Raw genomic sequence first — 19,343 nt, 5'->3', positions numbered from 1 at the left:
CATGGAATATTATGCAGCCATAAAAAACGATGAGTTTGGGTCCTTTGTGGGGACATGGATGAACCTGGAAACCATCATTCTCAGCAAACTGACAGAGGAAAAGCTATTTTCAACTGGGTTTTTCACAGGTCCAAAATTTTGCAATTCCATAAATTAGGACTGTGGTGAAATAGTAGTAGCAGAAAATGAATAATGCGCTTTTAATGGAGTGTTGAGGTGCTTATCATGTTCCCAGCAAGCAGTCAAATAGCTGCCTATGTCAACTTCTCAGCAGTTTTTATGTTTTAACAGGAAACTTTGGAAGGGGAAAAAAAATACTTAATACTCATAGGAATTGATGTAATTCATGGAACAATTTTAACCTTCTCACACCTGTAAGGTAGACATTTTTGTTTATACACTTCAAATAAAATTCCATAAACTGGTTCTTCTTGTAAGAGCCGCTGTATTTTGGATGCCATTTCCTTGCTAGAGACATTGGCCAAGTACAAAGTCTTCCTAGCTTTATTTTCTGCCCACTTCAATCAGTGCTAGACTCTGCCTCCTCAATTTTCTCTCCAAAACACAGATGGGCCCCTGTTGCTTAGGGGGATGAGGTCAGTTCTTTGACATCAAGACCTTGGCTGTCTGACTCCAGCATCTTTTTCTTGGTCTCATGGTCAATAGATCCCTCCACAGATGCCACAGTCACAAATCACTGGAAAAAGTGCTCTCTTCACAGCTACGTGCTGTAACGTACCATTTTCTCAGCCTTAGCTATAATTTCTCTCTTTCTCAACTAAGCAAAGTCTTCTTTATCTTTTAAGACTCCCTTCTCAATTTTGCTTTTTTCAAGAATCCTTTTTTACCTTTCTGGTCTTTTATTTATCTGGTTTTTCATAACACCCAGTTTATTCCTACTGTGTTTTCCATTTCTTATACTTTGCTATTTATATTCTTAGTTTCTTGACAAGATTTTAAATTCTCCAAGGACAGAGAACTGGCTGGATTCTTCACATTGTCATTCCCACTCCCTAATTTAGAATCTGTCCTGCTTTAGTTTTCTGATAAGTGTTTAATAGAATCATGACACAAATGTTTGGGGAAGCAGTCACAGAGTAATCTAGAAAGATAAGTTTTACCATCAAATGAAAATGTCTAGTTTGTACAGCTGAAAGTAATAGTGCAAATGGCTTTGGATATTGTATATTTACTTATCTTGGGGGAGAAGAGAATTTATGCATATATTTCCAACAGGGAAAAATATATTCAGTAGTCACCTACTAAAATAAAAGCTAAATAGGAAAACAAGTTCTCTGTAATTCAGCTGATGGTAGTTACATTTGTAGATGGACCCTTTTTGTGACCTCCACAGTTGCTTTCCTTCCTTGTTTAGCAGAAAATTTATAGATTTGAATTTCACCAGCTGCTTGGAATTCTGAGTACAAAAAGGAGAAAATCAAAACCAATGGATGCTGATGAGTTTGTTAAAATTGTGGCTATGAAGTGTGAAAAGAACTAGACTCTCTTTCAAAAGCTTGTGCATAACTATGTACCTAGTACTGTGCTGGCACTAAAAGCATTAGAAGAGAATGATTCTGGCAAAGCGTTAGAAGAAAGTATGGTTCCATGGGTCCATTTTCAAGAAGCTTGCAATGTAGTTAGGAGGACAGTAGTAACAATTTCAGGCCAGTATGAAAAATGCAAAATGCCAAATCAGATGGTACTGTCTACATGTCTATGTTATGGGATTTCAGATAAGAAATGATTTTGAGCTGGATTACAAAAGACTTCTTAAAAGCTAATACTGGGCTTTAAATATGTGAGTAGAACGCGACTCAATGCAAGCTACTATGGGGGAAAGAGTAGTTTATCCCGTATGTAGAGAAATTCTAGGATTAGAAAAGTCAGGAAGCCAAGAAGCTGGGAAGTAATGAGGACTGCAGGATGGGCTCCGAGAACAATTAGGATACAATCTGCTCAGGCACAAACATATCTTATGCCTGCCTTTGCAGAGTAGTACACTATGGCAGAGACGTAAATTGGTGAAGAGGCTTTTGCTGTTTCTTTCTGCTCGAATGTGGTAGTTCTCGGGTTTTCCTACTTTTGAACACGTCAAGTAGCTATTGTCTACCCTGGCCAGTGAAGACCTGCCTCCTCCTCTGTATACAGAGCCTTGTAAACTCATTCACTCTTCGTTGCTGATACTGATCAATCTCCTGCTTGGAAGGGTGTGACTCTGGGATAGGGAGAGAAAGTGATGACGGGATGGGGGTAGGAATGAGGCCTCAGTAGCAGCCATCTTCAAAGAATTTTCTTGGCCTTTTTTGTGGCTTCTGTTTTACCTTTTCTGAAGTGGCACCTACAGTTTTTCCAGTACTCTGCATGGTGACAAAGAAACTTTTTTTCTTTCCCTGCCAAAGCTTTCTTTTATTCTGTATGTTCAGTTGAGAATGGAGCCACCATCTCAAGTCACACACACTTAAACTTTCGCCCTTACACCCCAGGACCAACTGTTTGAAGTGCTCTAATTTCTGTCCACCATATTCCCCATTACTTCTTTTTATTTGTTTATTTATTTATTTTTTGGGAGACAGAGTCTCACTCTATCACCCAGGCTGGGATGTACTGGCATGATCTCAGCTAACTGCAACCTCTGCCTCCTGGGTTCAAGTGATTCTCCTGCCTCAGCCTCCTGAGTAGCTGGGATTACAGGCACCTGCCACCAAGCCCAGCTAAGTTTTGTATTTTTAGTAGAGATGGGTTTTCACCATGTTGGCCGGGTTGGTTTCGAACTCCTGACCTCAGGTGATCTGCCTGTCTTAGCCTCCTGAAGTACTGGGATTATAGGCTTGAGCCACCACCCCTGGCCACCCATTCCTTCTTTTAGTTATTAATTCACCTATATTGCTAAAATCATCATCATCAGAGTCACACAGGCTCAGCCACTTCAAATGAAACCCTGAGTTTATTAATCTTTCTGAGCTACAGTTTCCTCAGCTATAAAATGGGGTTAGTAATGTCTACCTCAGAGATTCATAATTAATATTATTGCCATATTTATTGCATTAGTTTCTTCTAATCCATTTAGTTTCACACTCATCCGGAATAATCTTTCTAAAATACTTGTGTAATTGAGTCAGTGATCTGCTTAAAATATCTTCAGTGGATCCCTGTTCTCTACAGGATAAAATCTAGACCCTTTTTCAGTGCACATAGGGAGTTTTATTATTTTATTTCTGCATTTCTTTCCAAGCTCATCCACCTCACGTTTTTCTACCTAATATATCAAGATAGATTTTGATCTGTCTAGTTCTGTTGGTTCCCTAATATTTGCCTTTTCAGTTTTCATCCAGTCTCCCTTGTGAGACATCAAGAATGTGAGAATGAGAAGTAGTAGTATTCATAGGAGTAACCAATGTGCTTCTTAAAAATAAAAAACATATATATGTATCTCCCACTCCACTGGTTGGCCTGGCAAAGTATACTGCTTTTACTTTGGTGATTGAAAAAAGAATTCCCACCTCAAATGCCACCTCCTCTGAGAAGCCTTTTTCTAGGCATAAGTAGATAATCATTCTGGTTTTCCACTGGGTCACCTACTTGCTTTTTTTTTTTTTAATTTTGGAAATTACCATATGGTTATAATTATTCACTTAACATTTTATATCTCACTGACTTACAAACTTCTGCAATAGTCATTTTATATCCCTGATGCCTACCACTGTGGATCTACTTAATGTGTTTGTTGAGTGGATGGATGAAGCATGGATGGAGACATGAGTGATGAAATACTGTGTTCATTATGTACAACAGTGTCATTATGTACACAGACTAGCAGGGCCCCAGCAGGATGCTCATCTTCTAGTGTTTTCAGACTGCAGCTGCAACTTCCAGACTTATAGTCACTTGGAGAAGAGAGCTCCCTCATCCTCTCCTGCCTCTTCTTCCTGGGATGTGTGGCAAATTTGTTCAGGCACAAACTCATCTCACACCTGCCTTTGGGATAAGCCTGTGAACTACGCAGATGGGCAAGGCTTTCATGGATTATTCCGTGGCCTTTGAGAACAGATGCTCTTTTATAAGCCAAGAAAGATTGTCTCATTCTTCATGTTGTAGTCTGGCAAATGAGCTAGCTCTTGGAAATATCCAGCTATTTAAGACAGTGCCCATATTTTGAGGAACAGAATGCTTTTTTAGATTTTAGTAAAGACTAAGCTGCGTATAAAAGTGTTTTCTTAGATCCCTAGGCTGACTCTTATTTCAGATATACTAGAGACATGTGTCCATAAAAGGACAGTCCAATGAGAGGAAGGACTTCAGAGACCACCATCTACCACTATACTACTAATATTATTAAGCCATCTTTATACTTTATTCCATTAACAATTCAATTGTTATTCAGATGTTTCATTTTTAACTTGCATGAATAATAATTATAATAGCTAATAAACATATTGGGCTTTAGCTATGTGGAAGGTTATGAAATGGGTGATCAGGAGCAGTTGACAAGTTTTCATCACCAGCCATATAAGGGAGATAGACTAACTATAGTTATTGTCATGTAGGTCAGAACTTATCTTTTCTGACCTGAAATCTTTAAGAAGGAGGTTAACTACTCTCCTTTTATCAAACGATATTGATCTGTCCAGCTCCTTTGGTTCCCTAATATTTGCCTTTTCAGTTTTTGTCCACTCTCCCCTATGAGATATCAAGAATGTAAGAATGAGACATAGTAGAATTCATAGACATAACCAGTGTGCTTCTAAATTTATATATATATGTGTATATATATATATATATATATACACACACACACACACACACACACACACACATATATATATATTTAGAAGCACACTGGTTACGTCTATGATATATAGATACACACATATATATATATACACATATATATGTGTGTGTGTGTGTGTGTGTGTGTGTGTGTGTGTGTGTGTGTGTGTATATATATATATATATATATATATTCATTCCGCTGGTTGGCCTGGCAAAGTATTCTGCTTTTATGTGGGTGATTGAAAAAAGAATTCAATATTTGTAAGCTTTTTCCTACTTTAGAAGATTGTTCAGATAACTTTTTTTTACCTATCATTTGCCAAGCTCTGCAAGAGACCACATGTATGCCTGAGATAGTCAAGATCCATAGTCAAGCTAAGATGTAAACCAAGAGCAAAAATTAGGATAAGAAATTCATTTGTTTAAATTTGTCTAGGATGCCCGCATTTTCTATTTTGTACCCTGACATTTTTTGTAATAAGTATGCTCACTCGATTTCATTTTATTTGTGTGTGAAATTATCTTAGTTTTGAGTTTGAATTCTAAGAAGTTAAAAGAATGAATTTGCTTCACGGGAAGAGTCTAACCTGTTCATATTTTATGGCCTAAGTCCAGAAATTGGAATTGCAAAAATACTACCACTTACTATTGAGGGAAATATGGGTAATGGCATATTTGGTTTTCTTGCACTCTGTCTCAGAGTAGTTTACCAAATGCATTCTTATCTGCAGATTATTTCCCTTAGACTTTCCACAGGTAGAAAATAAAACCAAAGGTTTTGAAGAAGGGAAAGCAGCAAGGATTTGTTGAACACCAGGGCTCAATATGTGGTAGGAATAGTTGTAACAATCTATTTTCTTTCAGCCAGTGAGCTTTCTTTCATGTTGATTTGAAAACAATGTGTTGAATCTTAGGAAAAGGTGAAAAAAGCTCATTAGTTCTTTTCTATTAAAGTATTTGAAATATCCTAGATATTGGTTATGATTTTGCTTTCTGATTTTTGATGCCAGATACCTTTGTGTAAAATCAGCATTGTTATCAACTATCTGGTAAACCAATCTTTTAGAAACACATTTCCGCCTCTGACAAATCACCTACTTTAAATATATCTCAATACGATCTGTGTGTTGGATGGACAGTAAAGTTGTATTCAGGTAATATTAATGGATATTCTTTATCCACTAGTATACAATATACAAAATCAATACAATTTCTATCATTATCATCAGAATTATTTTCAGGGAACAAATTTTAAAATCAAGAAGATAGCTCAGTGCTCTGCATCCTTGGAAGGATATACATTGAACATTTGTTAATGGCCAATCTGTCCATTTGATTTAGATTATGGGCCATATGTTTTTCTCTAGGGATTGATTGTAGGAATGTCATCCTGGATGACCCTCTCTTATCCCCATCAGGGAAGATAGACTAAAGAAATGATTAGAACTACCACATCCACTTTTCTCCATGTCTTCCGCAGATTAATTTTCCATTCTCTCTTCTCTGTACGTATAAACAACCACAAGGAAAGTGTAGACTCTAGGACTGAAATCCCAGTTGAATTAATCTTTTTCAGTGCCAAAAATTTTTTTATCATGGAAAAGATTCCCAGTCTCCCCATATGTGCTGCAAGTAAGGATTTAATATAAACATTAATGTTATTTTACTTTATACACACACCATAATAAAAATATACACATAATTTAGGTGACATGTCAGGATAAAAATATACACAAAATTTAGGTGACATGTCAGGATAAGAACATAAAGAATAAATGGCATAATAGTAATAACTTAAGAGTTGTACTTATTAAAACTTTACAAAGCATCCTATTGGACATTATTGATTTATAGGACATTGAGAACACATTTTGCCCATCACTTCAGTTAGCACAAAGGAATATAACAATGAACAGACTTCTAAAACGAAGTCATATGACTTCTGCCCATTTTTTTTTCAATTAAGAGAACAGGTGGCAGGGAGATCCAGAAGACTTTAACTTTTGTCCAAAGAAGCATATGGCATGGGCTAAAAAGGGATAAAAAAAGATTCCTTATGAGGCCCATCTTTTAAATAAAATGTAAAAGGCAACTCCTTAAGAGACTTTATAATATTTTAAAATTCAAAGAAGGGAGAGGAATATGAAATTTCTGGATAGGACCTGTCTAAGCAGTACCTAAATAAGATATATTTAAATGTGTAAAAACTATTTTGAATAACTCAAAAACAGCCATAAGCTTCCACTATTTTAACTCAGCCAATGCTTATTTAATATTTGTTTAACTTTTGGAAGTTACCATTTCCTGGTTCCAATATCTAAGGTGAAAGTAGAAAATCATTTGCTTTAATTATCAAAACTTTCTGTCAGAAGTTTTTTTGTTTTGAAAAAATGAAAATAGCTGCATAAAATCCCTAGGTTGTTAAATGACACATAAATTAATTGCTCTTTAATACCTCATTCTTCCCCATCCTCAATTTGTGTTATTGAGAAAATATAGGTACACAGTAATATAATACAGAACTCTTTGAATCCTGTAGAATTCTATTCATATAGTACACTTGGTTTTGTTGTTGTTGTTGTTGTTTGTTTGTTTTTACCGAGCCTGAGTCTTGCTTTGTCTCCCAGGCTGGAGTGCAGTGGTGCAATCTCGGCTCACTGCAACCTCTGCCTCCCGGGTTCAAGCAGTTCTGCCTCAGCCTCCAGAGGAGCTGGGTCTACAGGCATGTGCCACCATAACTAGTTAATTTTTATATTTTTAGTAGAGGTGGAGTTTTTCCATGTTGGCCAGGCTGGTCTCAAACTCCTGACCTCAAGTGAGCCAACCTCTTTGGCCTCCCAAAGTGCTGGGACTACAGGGGTGAGCTACCACACCCAGCCTTTATATAGTATACTTTAATCACTATTCATATAAAATTGTATTATTAATTCATATAAAAAGGAAAAATAATACTCATTTTCAAAATTCTTTAAGTCTTGTTGAACTTTATTTGAGGGAAGAAAACGGAAATTTATTATATTATTTCCCAAAAATTTATATTTGAATTTCTATAAATCCATTTAATTATTTAGAATTTTAATTTGGAAAACTGTTAAAAATTTAGTATGATATGCAAACAAGTAATTCGGAATTTTAAGATAAATATAACTATGAAATATATAATGTTATATGACTGAAAATAAAATATTTTTATTTGCTTGCAGTTTTTAATAATACTTTTAATAATAATACTTTAATAATAATTAAAAAGCATTTTTAATCTAGTAATAAGTTTATAGTAATAAATGAACTAAGTTGTTCTTAAATCTTTAATGTCAGAACATATTAAGAACCATCTGCAGTTAGTTATTATTAACCATAAAAAGGCCTGCATAGGATCTGATTACAATGAACCAACTCTCCCTGTCATGGCAGGATCCATATCTAATATATCTTTTTATATTAGTCCTTCCCTGAGGATTTAGGACTATGCCTTGCATATAGTAGGCGTTTAATAAATTTTCGAAAGAATTATGATCAGTTTTATGCTTCGTTACTAAAATGAAGACCTCTGGGATAGGGAAGTAGTTTATATCTTTGCATTAGTTGACTTTCACTCTAGCTGTTTTCTAAATTCTAATTAGTCCTGTCTTTCCCTAAATCAGTGCTTATGAAATTAACCAAGGTAACTCAACACATCTAATATCTGTGGTACAGCAACAATCTCTTAAAAATGCTATGATTTTCCAAGGAGTAACACCCATACACTCATATCCTTTTCTGTTTTAGCCTCTAGTGTCTCTTCATTTGAATACTTGGTGATGCTCTCCTTAAAGCAACGGGAGAATCTTTTATCATTATTATTATGATGTATTAGCCCCACAAAGGGAGACTTCCTGAAATTTAAAAGATGTATTTCAGAGAATGGAAACCTAACACCACTCAAAATTAAAATTTGATACCTCTGTCTTTATTTCAAGAGATCTCAGCCTCATCTATATCCCAGAAATGGGTTTTATGGTTTCTTTGTTGAAGTGGTACAAGAAATCTGAATCACTATAAATCTAAACTTGTTCCTTGATGACATCAACTTTTTAAAAAGTACTTTCTGTTGGGCATGTTGAGAGTTACATGGTTTCCTTTTGTGGTATCAATCTAAGTATAAGGGACAAAATGTTAACCCATATCAATATACTAGATTCCGTGAGTTGAATGTACAAGCTTTAAGCTACTCCTTGTTATTTAGAAACATTTCTAGAGTTCCTTTGTCTCACCCAGTGCTTTGACCTATAGGACATCTGATTTCTTCTACTTATTGAAATTCACAATGTAATCGATAGCCTCGCTAAATCTAAGGGGTGCTGTACTCAGAGAGCTTTATGTGTATGTAATATAAGGATATGCTTGTGGGCTTGTTTTTGCATCCTGCCACAAATTACAGGGAGAGTTGTAAACTTCATTAAAAAGACATTTGCCAGGCTGCTGGAGAAAAGGGAAAATCCTCCATAGGCTATCTACCTAATTTCCAGCTGATACAGGATTACTCCCAACAGGAAACATGTATTGCTGTACTGGCCTAAGTGATGGGGTTGTTAGCATCTCTTTTGGCTGGCTGCTTTGCAATCAAGCTACTTTCAGTTGCTAGAAAATTCATCCTGATATTCATGTAGAGTTTCCACCTCTCATCAGTTCTTCCAGCATTGATCTCACATTGTCTCATGGGCATAGCTTATCCACTGCTCATTGAAACCTCGAATGTGTCAGAGTTATATAAACAAGGTATTTGTAAAAGGGTAGACTTGTCTGCATTTTTGTCAGCCCACTAAAATTTTCACAATTTCAGCTCATTTTAGTTGTTCCTTTCACCACCACCTTCCCCCAACACACACACACACACACACACACACACACACACACACACACACGCACAAATAGGAGCCTCCATCCTATCTCCTACTTCTTTACATACTCACAGTTATTGGCCCAGCAGATAGTAAATGTGCCATTTTATGCTGAGGATACAATGTGACTGAATTAATTTATCTTATTGCTTACTGGAAGTTTGACATCCTAGCTTCAGCTCTGACTTGATTTCAAAAGAATTTTAAAAATTGTGAATGTAGAGTCAGCTAACAGGACTCTAAGTTGTTTCTTCAAAGCTGTTTTGCAAGTAAAATGATTAAAATCTTGGGAAAGCTTTGGTAAGGGTAGTTTTTGTTATGCAAAATAATGTCACAAAATCAAGACTCAAAAGTTGTAGAGATGAAGAAAACCAAAATCTATTAAGTGTGAGGAAACAACCTATGTTACTGTAGCTGACTGTCCTGGTTGGCTTTCTCTGTGATGTCCACTGATTGGAACTGCTTTCAGAAATAACAGTTTTAAACAAATAAAAGAGAGAATTACCTATACTCTGGTCTTTGTTTGCATACAGATTCAACTCTCAAATGTTTTATATAAGTAGTCTACCTAGATATTCTAGAACTCAAAATCTAATCAAATAATTTCAGTTCTATGAATACATCAATAGAAAAAGGGATTATCTGTGGTGAAACACCATTAATTAAATTTTGGATTATTGTATAATTATTTAGAGGGAATTCCTGGCTCATTTCCCTTTAATACTGCTTTCATAGCTGTTATACACCTAATGGAAGGCAGAATTTCCAATAATGCTATACTGAAGGAGCCTTCTTCCCTTCATGGTGTATTTGTAGGAAATATTCAGACTGTATGGTTTGTGACATAACCCCTACTCTTACTTCCACTCTGAAATTTCATTCCCAGGTACTGTGTTTGACAAACAACAAAGAGAATACCCAAACCCCAGTTATAAGATGAAATGTGCTGGCCCATGTAGGATAATAATAATTTCCGATAAAGTCATGTCAGATGGGTGACAGTATCTGCAGAACCTAGGAGCTGGAACCTGAGTTTTTTCTGTTCTAAAAAGTTCAGGAGATTACACCTGTAATCCCAGCACTTTGGGAGGCCAAGGTGGGTGGATCACGAGGTCAAGAGCCTGAGACCATTCTGGCCAACATGGTGAAACCCCATCTCTACTAAAAATACAAAAATTAGTTGGGCATGGTGGCACATGCCTGTATCCCAACTACATGGGAGGCTGAGGCAGAAAAATTGCTTGAACTTGGGAGGTGGAATTTGCAGTGAGCTGAGATCAGGCTACTGCACTCCAGCCTGGTGACAGAGTGAGACTACATTTCAAACAAACAAAAAAAGTTCAGGAGAAGAGCATTTATACTGTTACTGCTGCTGCACCTTTAAACAAACAAACAAAAAAAAACACTTTAATAAGAATATTCGTGGAAAAAAAGAATGGAGGATGGCTTACCAGTGAAACACTGAATTTTCCTTGTTTAAGAGAGTCTACTTTTGTGACTTGTTTTTCTCACACATGGAAAATAACATTTTCTTACAGGTGTAAGGGTATTAGAATTGTCAGGCTTTCCTTGTCAAAGTAATCTATTCTGTTATTATGAATGTTAAAATATTTATTCTTTTTGTCTGATCATTTTGTTTGATTTGTGCCTTCATGGTATGTACTAACATTCTGACATGCTCTTCCAATGAACAGGTCGTCATGGAGATGGAGGTTATTGGCCAGTTGATACTAATTTGATTGATAGAAGCACCCTAAATGGTAAGTATATAAATTTGGTAATATTGAATTCGTTATATTAATTAAATGGTTAATTCAAGAGTGTTTGAGGCAAATTTTCTATCAACTGAAAGTGCCAGGAACCTTGGATTTAGTGTCTTAGTGGGATAATAGAAACATGAAGCTATTAAAAAAAAATAAAAATCTCTAGTACATTCTGCCAGGAAATGATGCCAATAAGAGTTGACAGGTGTGTAAAAAAGGAGTCAGTTAGAGAAGCCCAGTGTCAAACATTTTATAAATGACACAAAGCTGTGAAATACCAAGATTTTTAAATGTTGCAATATATTTAAAACGTTTGCAAGAATCTAATTTTATTTGAGAGAGGTGAGATCTAAGGTTGGTTGAACTGAAACCCATTCAACTTCATATATATTAAAGTTACTTGGATTTTTGCCTGCCGAGTACATTAATCCTTCAAAATCCTCTAGCATCTTAGTGCTAAGTTTTCTTTGTGTTGTCAAGATTAGACATTCACTTCTGCTCATCCTAGTGGAGCATGCCCGAATAGTTGCTGGCTTTAAGGATGACCAGATGGAGGTGATACCTAGAACTCCATGAAAAGACAAGGCTGGTTTGAGGGCTACATTCCAGGATCTTTTAGTTTCACTGAAACAAACTCTAAAAGGATGGATTAATACTGGCCAAATTTAGGGGACTAATATATATATGAGGCTATTTTGTAGGTTTATTTTTAATTATTGCTGTTGTTTGATTTACTAAAAAGACCTCCAGGTATTCAAAATGTGAAGATGAACACTTGTATACCCATCACCAAGATTAAGACATGAAATATACAACATGGAATTGAAATCTCTTATATGTCTGTGTTTTCTCACATGCTTCTTACCACCATCTGTTCCTTGCTCTCATATAAGTGCTCTAACTAATTTGATGTTTACTGCATATGTATACGTATCCCTAAACATTATGTTGTTTAACATTTTTACAAATTTATAGAAATAATATTGTATCCTGCTGCAACTTGCTTTCATTTTTAACTTAGTTTTGGAGATGTATCCGTGTGTTTACGAGTAGCCTTCACTCACTTGGATGCTTTACAGTATTCTATTTTATGAAATAACAAAATTATTTAACCATTTTAAGAGGTTTACATAAGAAACTTGATTACTGAACTGATAAATTTCCATTTGTTTGATCTCCTGTTAAAAAATCCAGAACAGAAGTCAAAATTTCAATCTAAAAGTAGTTTGCTGCATGTGAAATTAAAACAGTTGTGTGAATCAAGTGATTATTTCTTATAGGCTGTAATAATCTAATGCATCAGTTTTCCCAAGAGGATACACACACACACACACACACACACACACACACACACACATATACACACACACACACACACACACATATAGAGAGAGATAAAGAAAAATTATACAAAGGATTCCCATCTCAATGTACATATGCACCTCAAGGTCTATATGCATAAACAGCTAGAAATAATTCTAACCTAATTGGGCCTCCCATATTTTTAATTGTGAAATATGGCAATCCCAATTTCAGTTCAAATTCAAAAGTTTGTTGTTAACTATTTGAATTTGGTAATCAAATTAAAATAAATTTTTGGTTGAAAAGAAATCCCAGCCCACATTTGAGGTGAATATATAAGTCGACAGTTATTTTCCTTTTCAAAGGTGTCAGACATTAGATGAAGAGAAAGACAGAGAAATCCACATCATTGTATTCATTTTCATTTTGCCATTTAAGTTTTCTAGGGAGAAAAATAATCAAAATTAAATTTAACCTGTTAAACATTATCTCACAGGAGAAAGCCATGAACATGAAATAGACTAATGCCTTTCAGTGGCTTTGAGGCATTTTAGATGGATTATTGACATTACTCCTTCCCAATTTTCTGCATCACTTAATGATGTTTTAGGGATTTCATGCTAAATGAATGAGATAAACAACGTACCTGAAATATTTCTAGATTCTCTACTGGAATAACAAATTATTGCAAGCTGCCTGGCTGATTAAGGTGAATTGATAACTTCAGAGAGCCATGGATGGTGGAGACCAAATTTTATTTGTTTCCTACTCTATTTTGCTAGCAAATAAATGATAGGAAATATGTAATGTGATTTTAGCCTTGGCTAATACAAGCAAATCAACAAAGGCATCTGAAAACCCCAGATTTCTAGTTAAATTTTTGCTAATGTCTTAAGTTTTAAGAAGGGGGGGGGTATGTTTTCCAAACAGATGTTCAAGCATGCCCCCTGAGTGACAAAACTCCAGTGTACCTCACCCTTACAAAGTGGGCTACATCAAAATATTTAATGTCTGAATTTTTAAACCTTGTATACGATAAAATTTCATACATCTCCCCTTAGAGTGACAGAATTATAGAGGTTTCCTAGCTCTCTCTACATTTCCTGGATTCATTCTTCAAAGCATTGTAATAGAATAATGGCTTACTGTCAGGATACTCAAGCCAGTTGCAAATAAATTTAGACCTCGCTAATCATTTACTTTCTCTTACAGCATGCCACTCTTTTAAAAATGCACTCTTGAAATTCAAATAAAGAAAAACAAAGCTATAGTTCATGTTTATTCCTGTAGTTGGGAGCCCTTAATTAAGTTGTAGAACTGGAAGAGGCTTCTTAAATTATTTTCTGATGACAGGTAGAATCAAACCTAATATGTAATGACGTGGCAGTATTTTTCTTTTATGATGCATTCAATTTTAGATTATGGTCTACATTCTTAATACAGAAAAATCTTCAATATCTGAAAATGTGTTTTGTAGTTTACATTTGTATAGATGGCAGGAACTATGAAAATTACTTAAGCATAATCCTGCTTTTCTGATTAGAGAAGATAAAAGGGCAATTTCCTTTTTTTGATAGCACTACCTATAATTTGTAAAATCAGTGTAGCAAGTTTGATTAAAATATCTATAAACCTCATAATAGTTTTTTATTGACCTCAACCTTTAAAGACAAAGTTAAGCTTGACAGATTTTAAAACTTTGGCATAGCAATGTTAATTAAAAAGATCAACATTATTAATTTTTAAATACTCAGAATCATATTAATGCTTTATAAAACTTGTCAAAAGGAAGTGATTTGCTCTCTATTTTTGCAAACCTGTTTTACTTTTTCAGAATTCAATAACATTTTAACCAATATAAATAAAGCATACATTAAATTCTTTCCACATTTTTATGAAATGATCATTCCAAGGTTGGTAACTATTAGAAGACACCCAACGCTGTACTCAGCAGAAGTCTTAGTGCAAAAGAAAAGGTATGGAAATAAAATTTTATAGCCTTTTCCCAGATGAAAAGAAAACTAGAGCAATCTGACGTCCTAGATTCCAGTCCAGTGATTACAAGAGACTGCCCACCTATCATCCACCCATTATCTTTATCCCAAAGGATTTTAGAAGTATTAGTCTAATTCTAGATTCTAGAACTGACTTTTTAGGGCTTAGAGCTGTGTGACAAATCAAGTCACTTAAATTCCAGCACTCAGTTTTCATCTGGATATAGAAAGCGTCAAACTTGAGCAGAATTTCTGAACCTCACCAGCCTTAACATGTAAGATTGGATTTTTCTTTGTTGTGGGCACTGTCCTCTTCATTATGGGATGCTTAGCAGCATCCCAGGGCCTTTACTCGCTGGATGCCAATAGTATCTCCTCTCTTCCGTGTTGTAACAATCCAAAATGTCTGTAGACATTGCCAAATTTCCCCTTAGCAGGAATCTTCCCAGTTGGAAACCACTGAGCTAGATTAGCATAACCTCTTGGTTGTTCCAGGGTGCATGGGACCCCTTGAGAAGTTCTGAATGAATGAATGAATGAATAATAAATAATAAATAATAAAGTGTCCTACGTCAAGCAATTGAGAAAGTGGTTTGGAACTTCACTGCCCTTTTGCCAGGTTTTTGTCTTCTGTTTGAACAGTAGAGGTTTTAGCCTTGACAGTGCTTCTCTCTTCAGCCTTAACGTTTTGATTTTGGTGATCTCATTCTTTCCCATGGATTGAAATACCATCCATGTGCCAGCTCCCAAATTTATATTTCTAATGCAGAGAGAGATAAATGCCCTGGCTGTCTCTTTAGCAATTATCATGAGATGTCCAGCCTGACAAATTCAAGACAGAACTGTTGTTCTTCCCACTTTGAGCCTTCTCTTTCACCCTTTCCCTCATCTCAGGCATGAGGACTACTACTTAAGCCTGAACCTGATTCTCTCATTCTTTCCTCCCCCATATCCAACCCATGTTTTGCTCATTCACTTTCAAACTGTATTGTGTAACTGTCCACTTTGCCTGATTGTAATTGCCACTGTCTCAGTTCAAGCTATCATCTCTCATTTGGAGAACTTTAGTAACCTCTTAGCCAATCTCCATGCTTCAGCCACTGACCCCTCTCCACACAGTAGCCGGAGTGATGTCCTTAAAACAAATCACATCTGTTGCTGGCTGCTGAAACCCCTTAAAGGGTCTGTGATTGCATTTAGGATAATTGAATGAAATCTGCAAGACTCAGTATGACTTGGTCCTGTTTCTCTGCCCAGCCTCCCCTTGTGCCCTTCTCCCTTTTGCTGGCTGTGTTCCAGGCACATAACCTGCTCTCAGTTCTGTTTAAAGGAATAGGAGCTGATGCTTATTGGTAACTCATGCTTCAGCCTGTTACTTTCATAATGAGTTATTTCGTGAACCCGCAACAACAGCCATGCATTGTCATGTTATACCTCTCTACATGAACCTTTGTGCTCTTTTTTTAGCACCAGCTATAATTGTTATTTTATACAGGCATCCCTCCTTTTATTTTTGCTTTGCATTATTGTGCTTCACAGATACTGCATTTTTTCCAGATTGAAGGTTTTTGCTAACCCTGCATCGTGCAAGACTATTGGCAACATATTTCCAACAGCATGTGCTCACTTCATGTCTCTGTGTGACATTTGGGTAATTTTTCTAACTTTTAAATTATTATTATATCTTCTGTGGTGATCTGTGGTCAATGGTCATTGATGTCACTATTGTAATTGCTTTGGGGCACCACAAACTGCACCCATATATGATGATGCCCTTAAGTGATAAATTGTTGTATGTGTTCCCACTGCTTCACCCACCCGCCACTACCCTGTCTCTCCCCTTCTTTTTGAGCCTCCCTTATTCTCTGAGCACAGCACTGTTAATAACCCTACAAGGCCTCTATGTGTTCAAGTGGAAGGAAGAGTCACCCGTCTCTCCCTTTAAAATTTAAAAGCTTGAAATTGTTAGGCTTAGTGATGAAGACATGTCAAAAGCCAAGATGGGCTGAGAGCTAGACCTCTTATGCCAACTGGTTAGCTAAGTTGTGAATGCAAAGGGAAAGTTCTTGAAGGAAATTCAAAGTGCTACTCCAGTGAACACATAAATGACAAGAAAGCAGAACAGCCTTATTGCTGATATGGAGAAAGTTTTTGTGGTCTGGATAAAAGATAAAACCAGTGACAACATTCCCTTCAGCTAAGGCTTTATCCAGAGCAAGGTCCTAATTCTCTTCAATTCTGTGAAGATTTACAGAGGCGAGAAGGCTGCAGAAGAAGAGTTGGAAGCTGGCAGAAGTTGATTCATGAGGTTTAAGACCAGAAGCATAAAGGCGTAACATAAAAGTGCAAAGTGCAACAGCAAGTGTTGATATAGAAGCTGCAGCAAGTTATCTAGAAGATATAGCTAAGATGATAGATGAAGATGGCTGCACTAAACAAGAGGTTTTCAATGCAGACAAAATAACCATAAGTTGGAAGAAGATGCCGTTTAGGACTTTCATAGCTAGAGAGAGGTCAATAGCTGGTTGCAAAGTTTCAAACGACAGACTTACTCTCACATCGGCAATAGTGTAGCTGGATTTTCAGTTAAAACTAATGCTTACATATACTCTGAAAATCTTAGGGCCTTAAGAACTACACTAAATCTACTATGCTAAATGGTACAACAAAGTCTAGATAAGTGCACATCTGTTTATAGCATGGTTTACTAAATGTTTTAAGCCCACTGTTGAGACCTACTTCTTTGAAAATGATTCCTTTCAAAATATTACTGCATGTTGACAATGCTCCTAGTCACCCAAGAGCTATGATGGAAATACACAAAAGATTAATGCTATTTTCATGCCTGCGAACACAGCATCCATTCTACAGCCTATGGATCAAGGAGTCATGCTTTCAGTCTTATTATTTAAGAAAGACATTTCACAGGGCTACAGCTGTCATAAAGAGTGATTTCCTCTGATGAATCTGGGCAAAGTAAATTGAAAATATTATGGAAAGGATTCACCATTCTAGATGCCATTAAGAACATTTCTGATTCATGAGAAAATGTCAAAATATTAACACTAATGGGAATTTGGAAGAAGTAGATTCCAATCCTTAGAGATGATTTTGAGAGGCTCACGACTTCAGTGGAGGAAGTAACTGTGGCAGAAATAGCAAGAGAGCCAGAATTGTAAGAGGGGCCCTGGAGAAGTAACTGGCTGAACTGCTGCAACCTCATGATAAAATTTTAGCAGATGAGATGAGATGAAACCTGCTTGTAAAGATGTTGTGAACACTTCTGAAGTGACAATTAAGGATTTATAATATTATTTAAACTTAGTTGATAAAGCAGTGGCAGGGTTTGAGAAAATTGACTCCAATTATAAAAGGATTTCTAATATGGGTAAAATGCTATCAAATACATCACATGCTACAGAGAAATATTTCATGAAAAGAAGGATCAATTGATGCAGCAAACTTTATTGTATTCTTATTTTAAGAGATTGCCATAGGCAGGGCATGGTGGCTCACTCCTGTAATCCCAGCACTTTGGGAAGCCAAGGTGAGCAGATTATTTGAGGTCAGGAGTTTGAGAGCAGTCTGGCCACATGATGAAACACCATCTATACTAAAAATACAAAAAGGAAGATGAGGCAGGAGAATCTCTTGAATCCAAGAAGCAGAAGTTGCAGTGAGTGGAGTTTGCACCACTGTACTGCAGCCTGGGTGACAGAGCAAGGCTCTGTCTCAAAAAAAAAAGAAAGAAAAAAAAAGAAGAGAGATTTCCACAGCCACCCCACCCTTCAGCAATCCCCAACCTCATCACTCAGCAGCCATCAACATAAAGGCAAGAGCCTCCATCAGCAAAAGGTCTGTAACTCGCTGAAGGCTCAGATGATTCTTAGCATTTTTTTTTAGAAATAAAGTATTTTTAAATTAAGGTATACTATTTTTTAGATGCGATGCTATTACACACTTAATAGACTACAATATAGTGTAAACACACTTTTATATGCTCTGGAAAACCAAAAAATTAATGCAACTTGCTTTATCATGATTTTTGCTTCATTGCAGTGGTCTGGAACCAAACCTACAGTATTTCCATGGTGTGCCTATATTTATTTCCCTCATGATTTGTTGAACATCTACTTTTTCTAGTAAACTGCAAGTTCCATGAGGTCCATAATCATGCTTCGTTTGATTACAACATTGTAACTCCAACATCTAACTAGATCTTCAGTACATATTCATGGAATAATTGAATCCATTCTCTGCTATCCTTGCCCCACCCCTCCTGGCAATTAATAATCCACATCAGCATATTAAAAATCCAGATAGTTTTTAAAAATAAATATGTTCTCAAATTACCTGTCCCAGGAACTGACCCCCGTAATGCTGATAAATATCTTACTTTAGGGCACAATGGGCTAAATTATCTGTGAGTTGTCTTCCAGCTGATTGACTACGGCATCTTATTTTTTTTCCCCATATATTTATTTTATTGCATTTTAGGTTTTGGGGTACATGTGAAGAACATGTAAAATTGTTTCATAGGTACACACGTGGCAGTGTGATTTGCTGCCTTCCTCCCCATCACCTACATCTGGCATTTCTCCCCTTGCTATCTCTCCCCAGCTCCCCACCCC

At 36.2% G+C, this 19,343-nt stretch overlaps 1 protein-coding gene across 4 annotated transcripts in view; it reads left to right on the top strand.

The window, feature by feature from the left end:
- DCC (DCC netrin 1 receptor) overlaps positions 1–19,343 on the top strand; it is a 1,206,315-nt gene that overhangs the window by 1,090,334 nt on the left and 96,638 nt on the right. For all 4 annotated transcript variants that reach the window (XM_017501124.2, XM_017501122.2, XM_017501121.2 and 1 more), the window contains exon 22: positions 11,348–11,413. In XM_017501124.2, the coding sequence (XP_017356613.1) occupies positions 11,348–11,413 (66 nt within the window). The remainder of the gene's footprint in view (positions 1–11,347; positions 11,414–19,343) is intronic.

Source organism: Cebus imitator, unplaced genomic scaffold, assembly GCF_001604975.1.
Source record: "Cebus imitator isolate Cc_AM_T3 unplaced genomic scaffold, Cebus_imitator-1.0 Scaffold278, whole genome shotgun sequence".
NCBI lineage: Eukaryota > Metazoa > Chordata > Mammalia > Primates > Cebidae > Cebus > Cebus imitator.
This window is presented reverse-complemented; position numbering and strand designations above follow the sequence as displayed.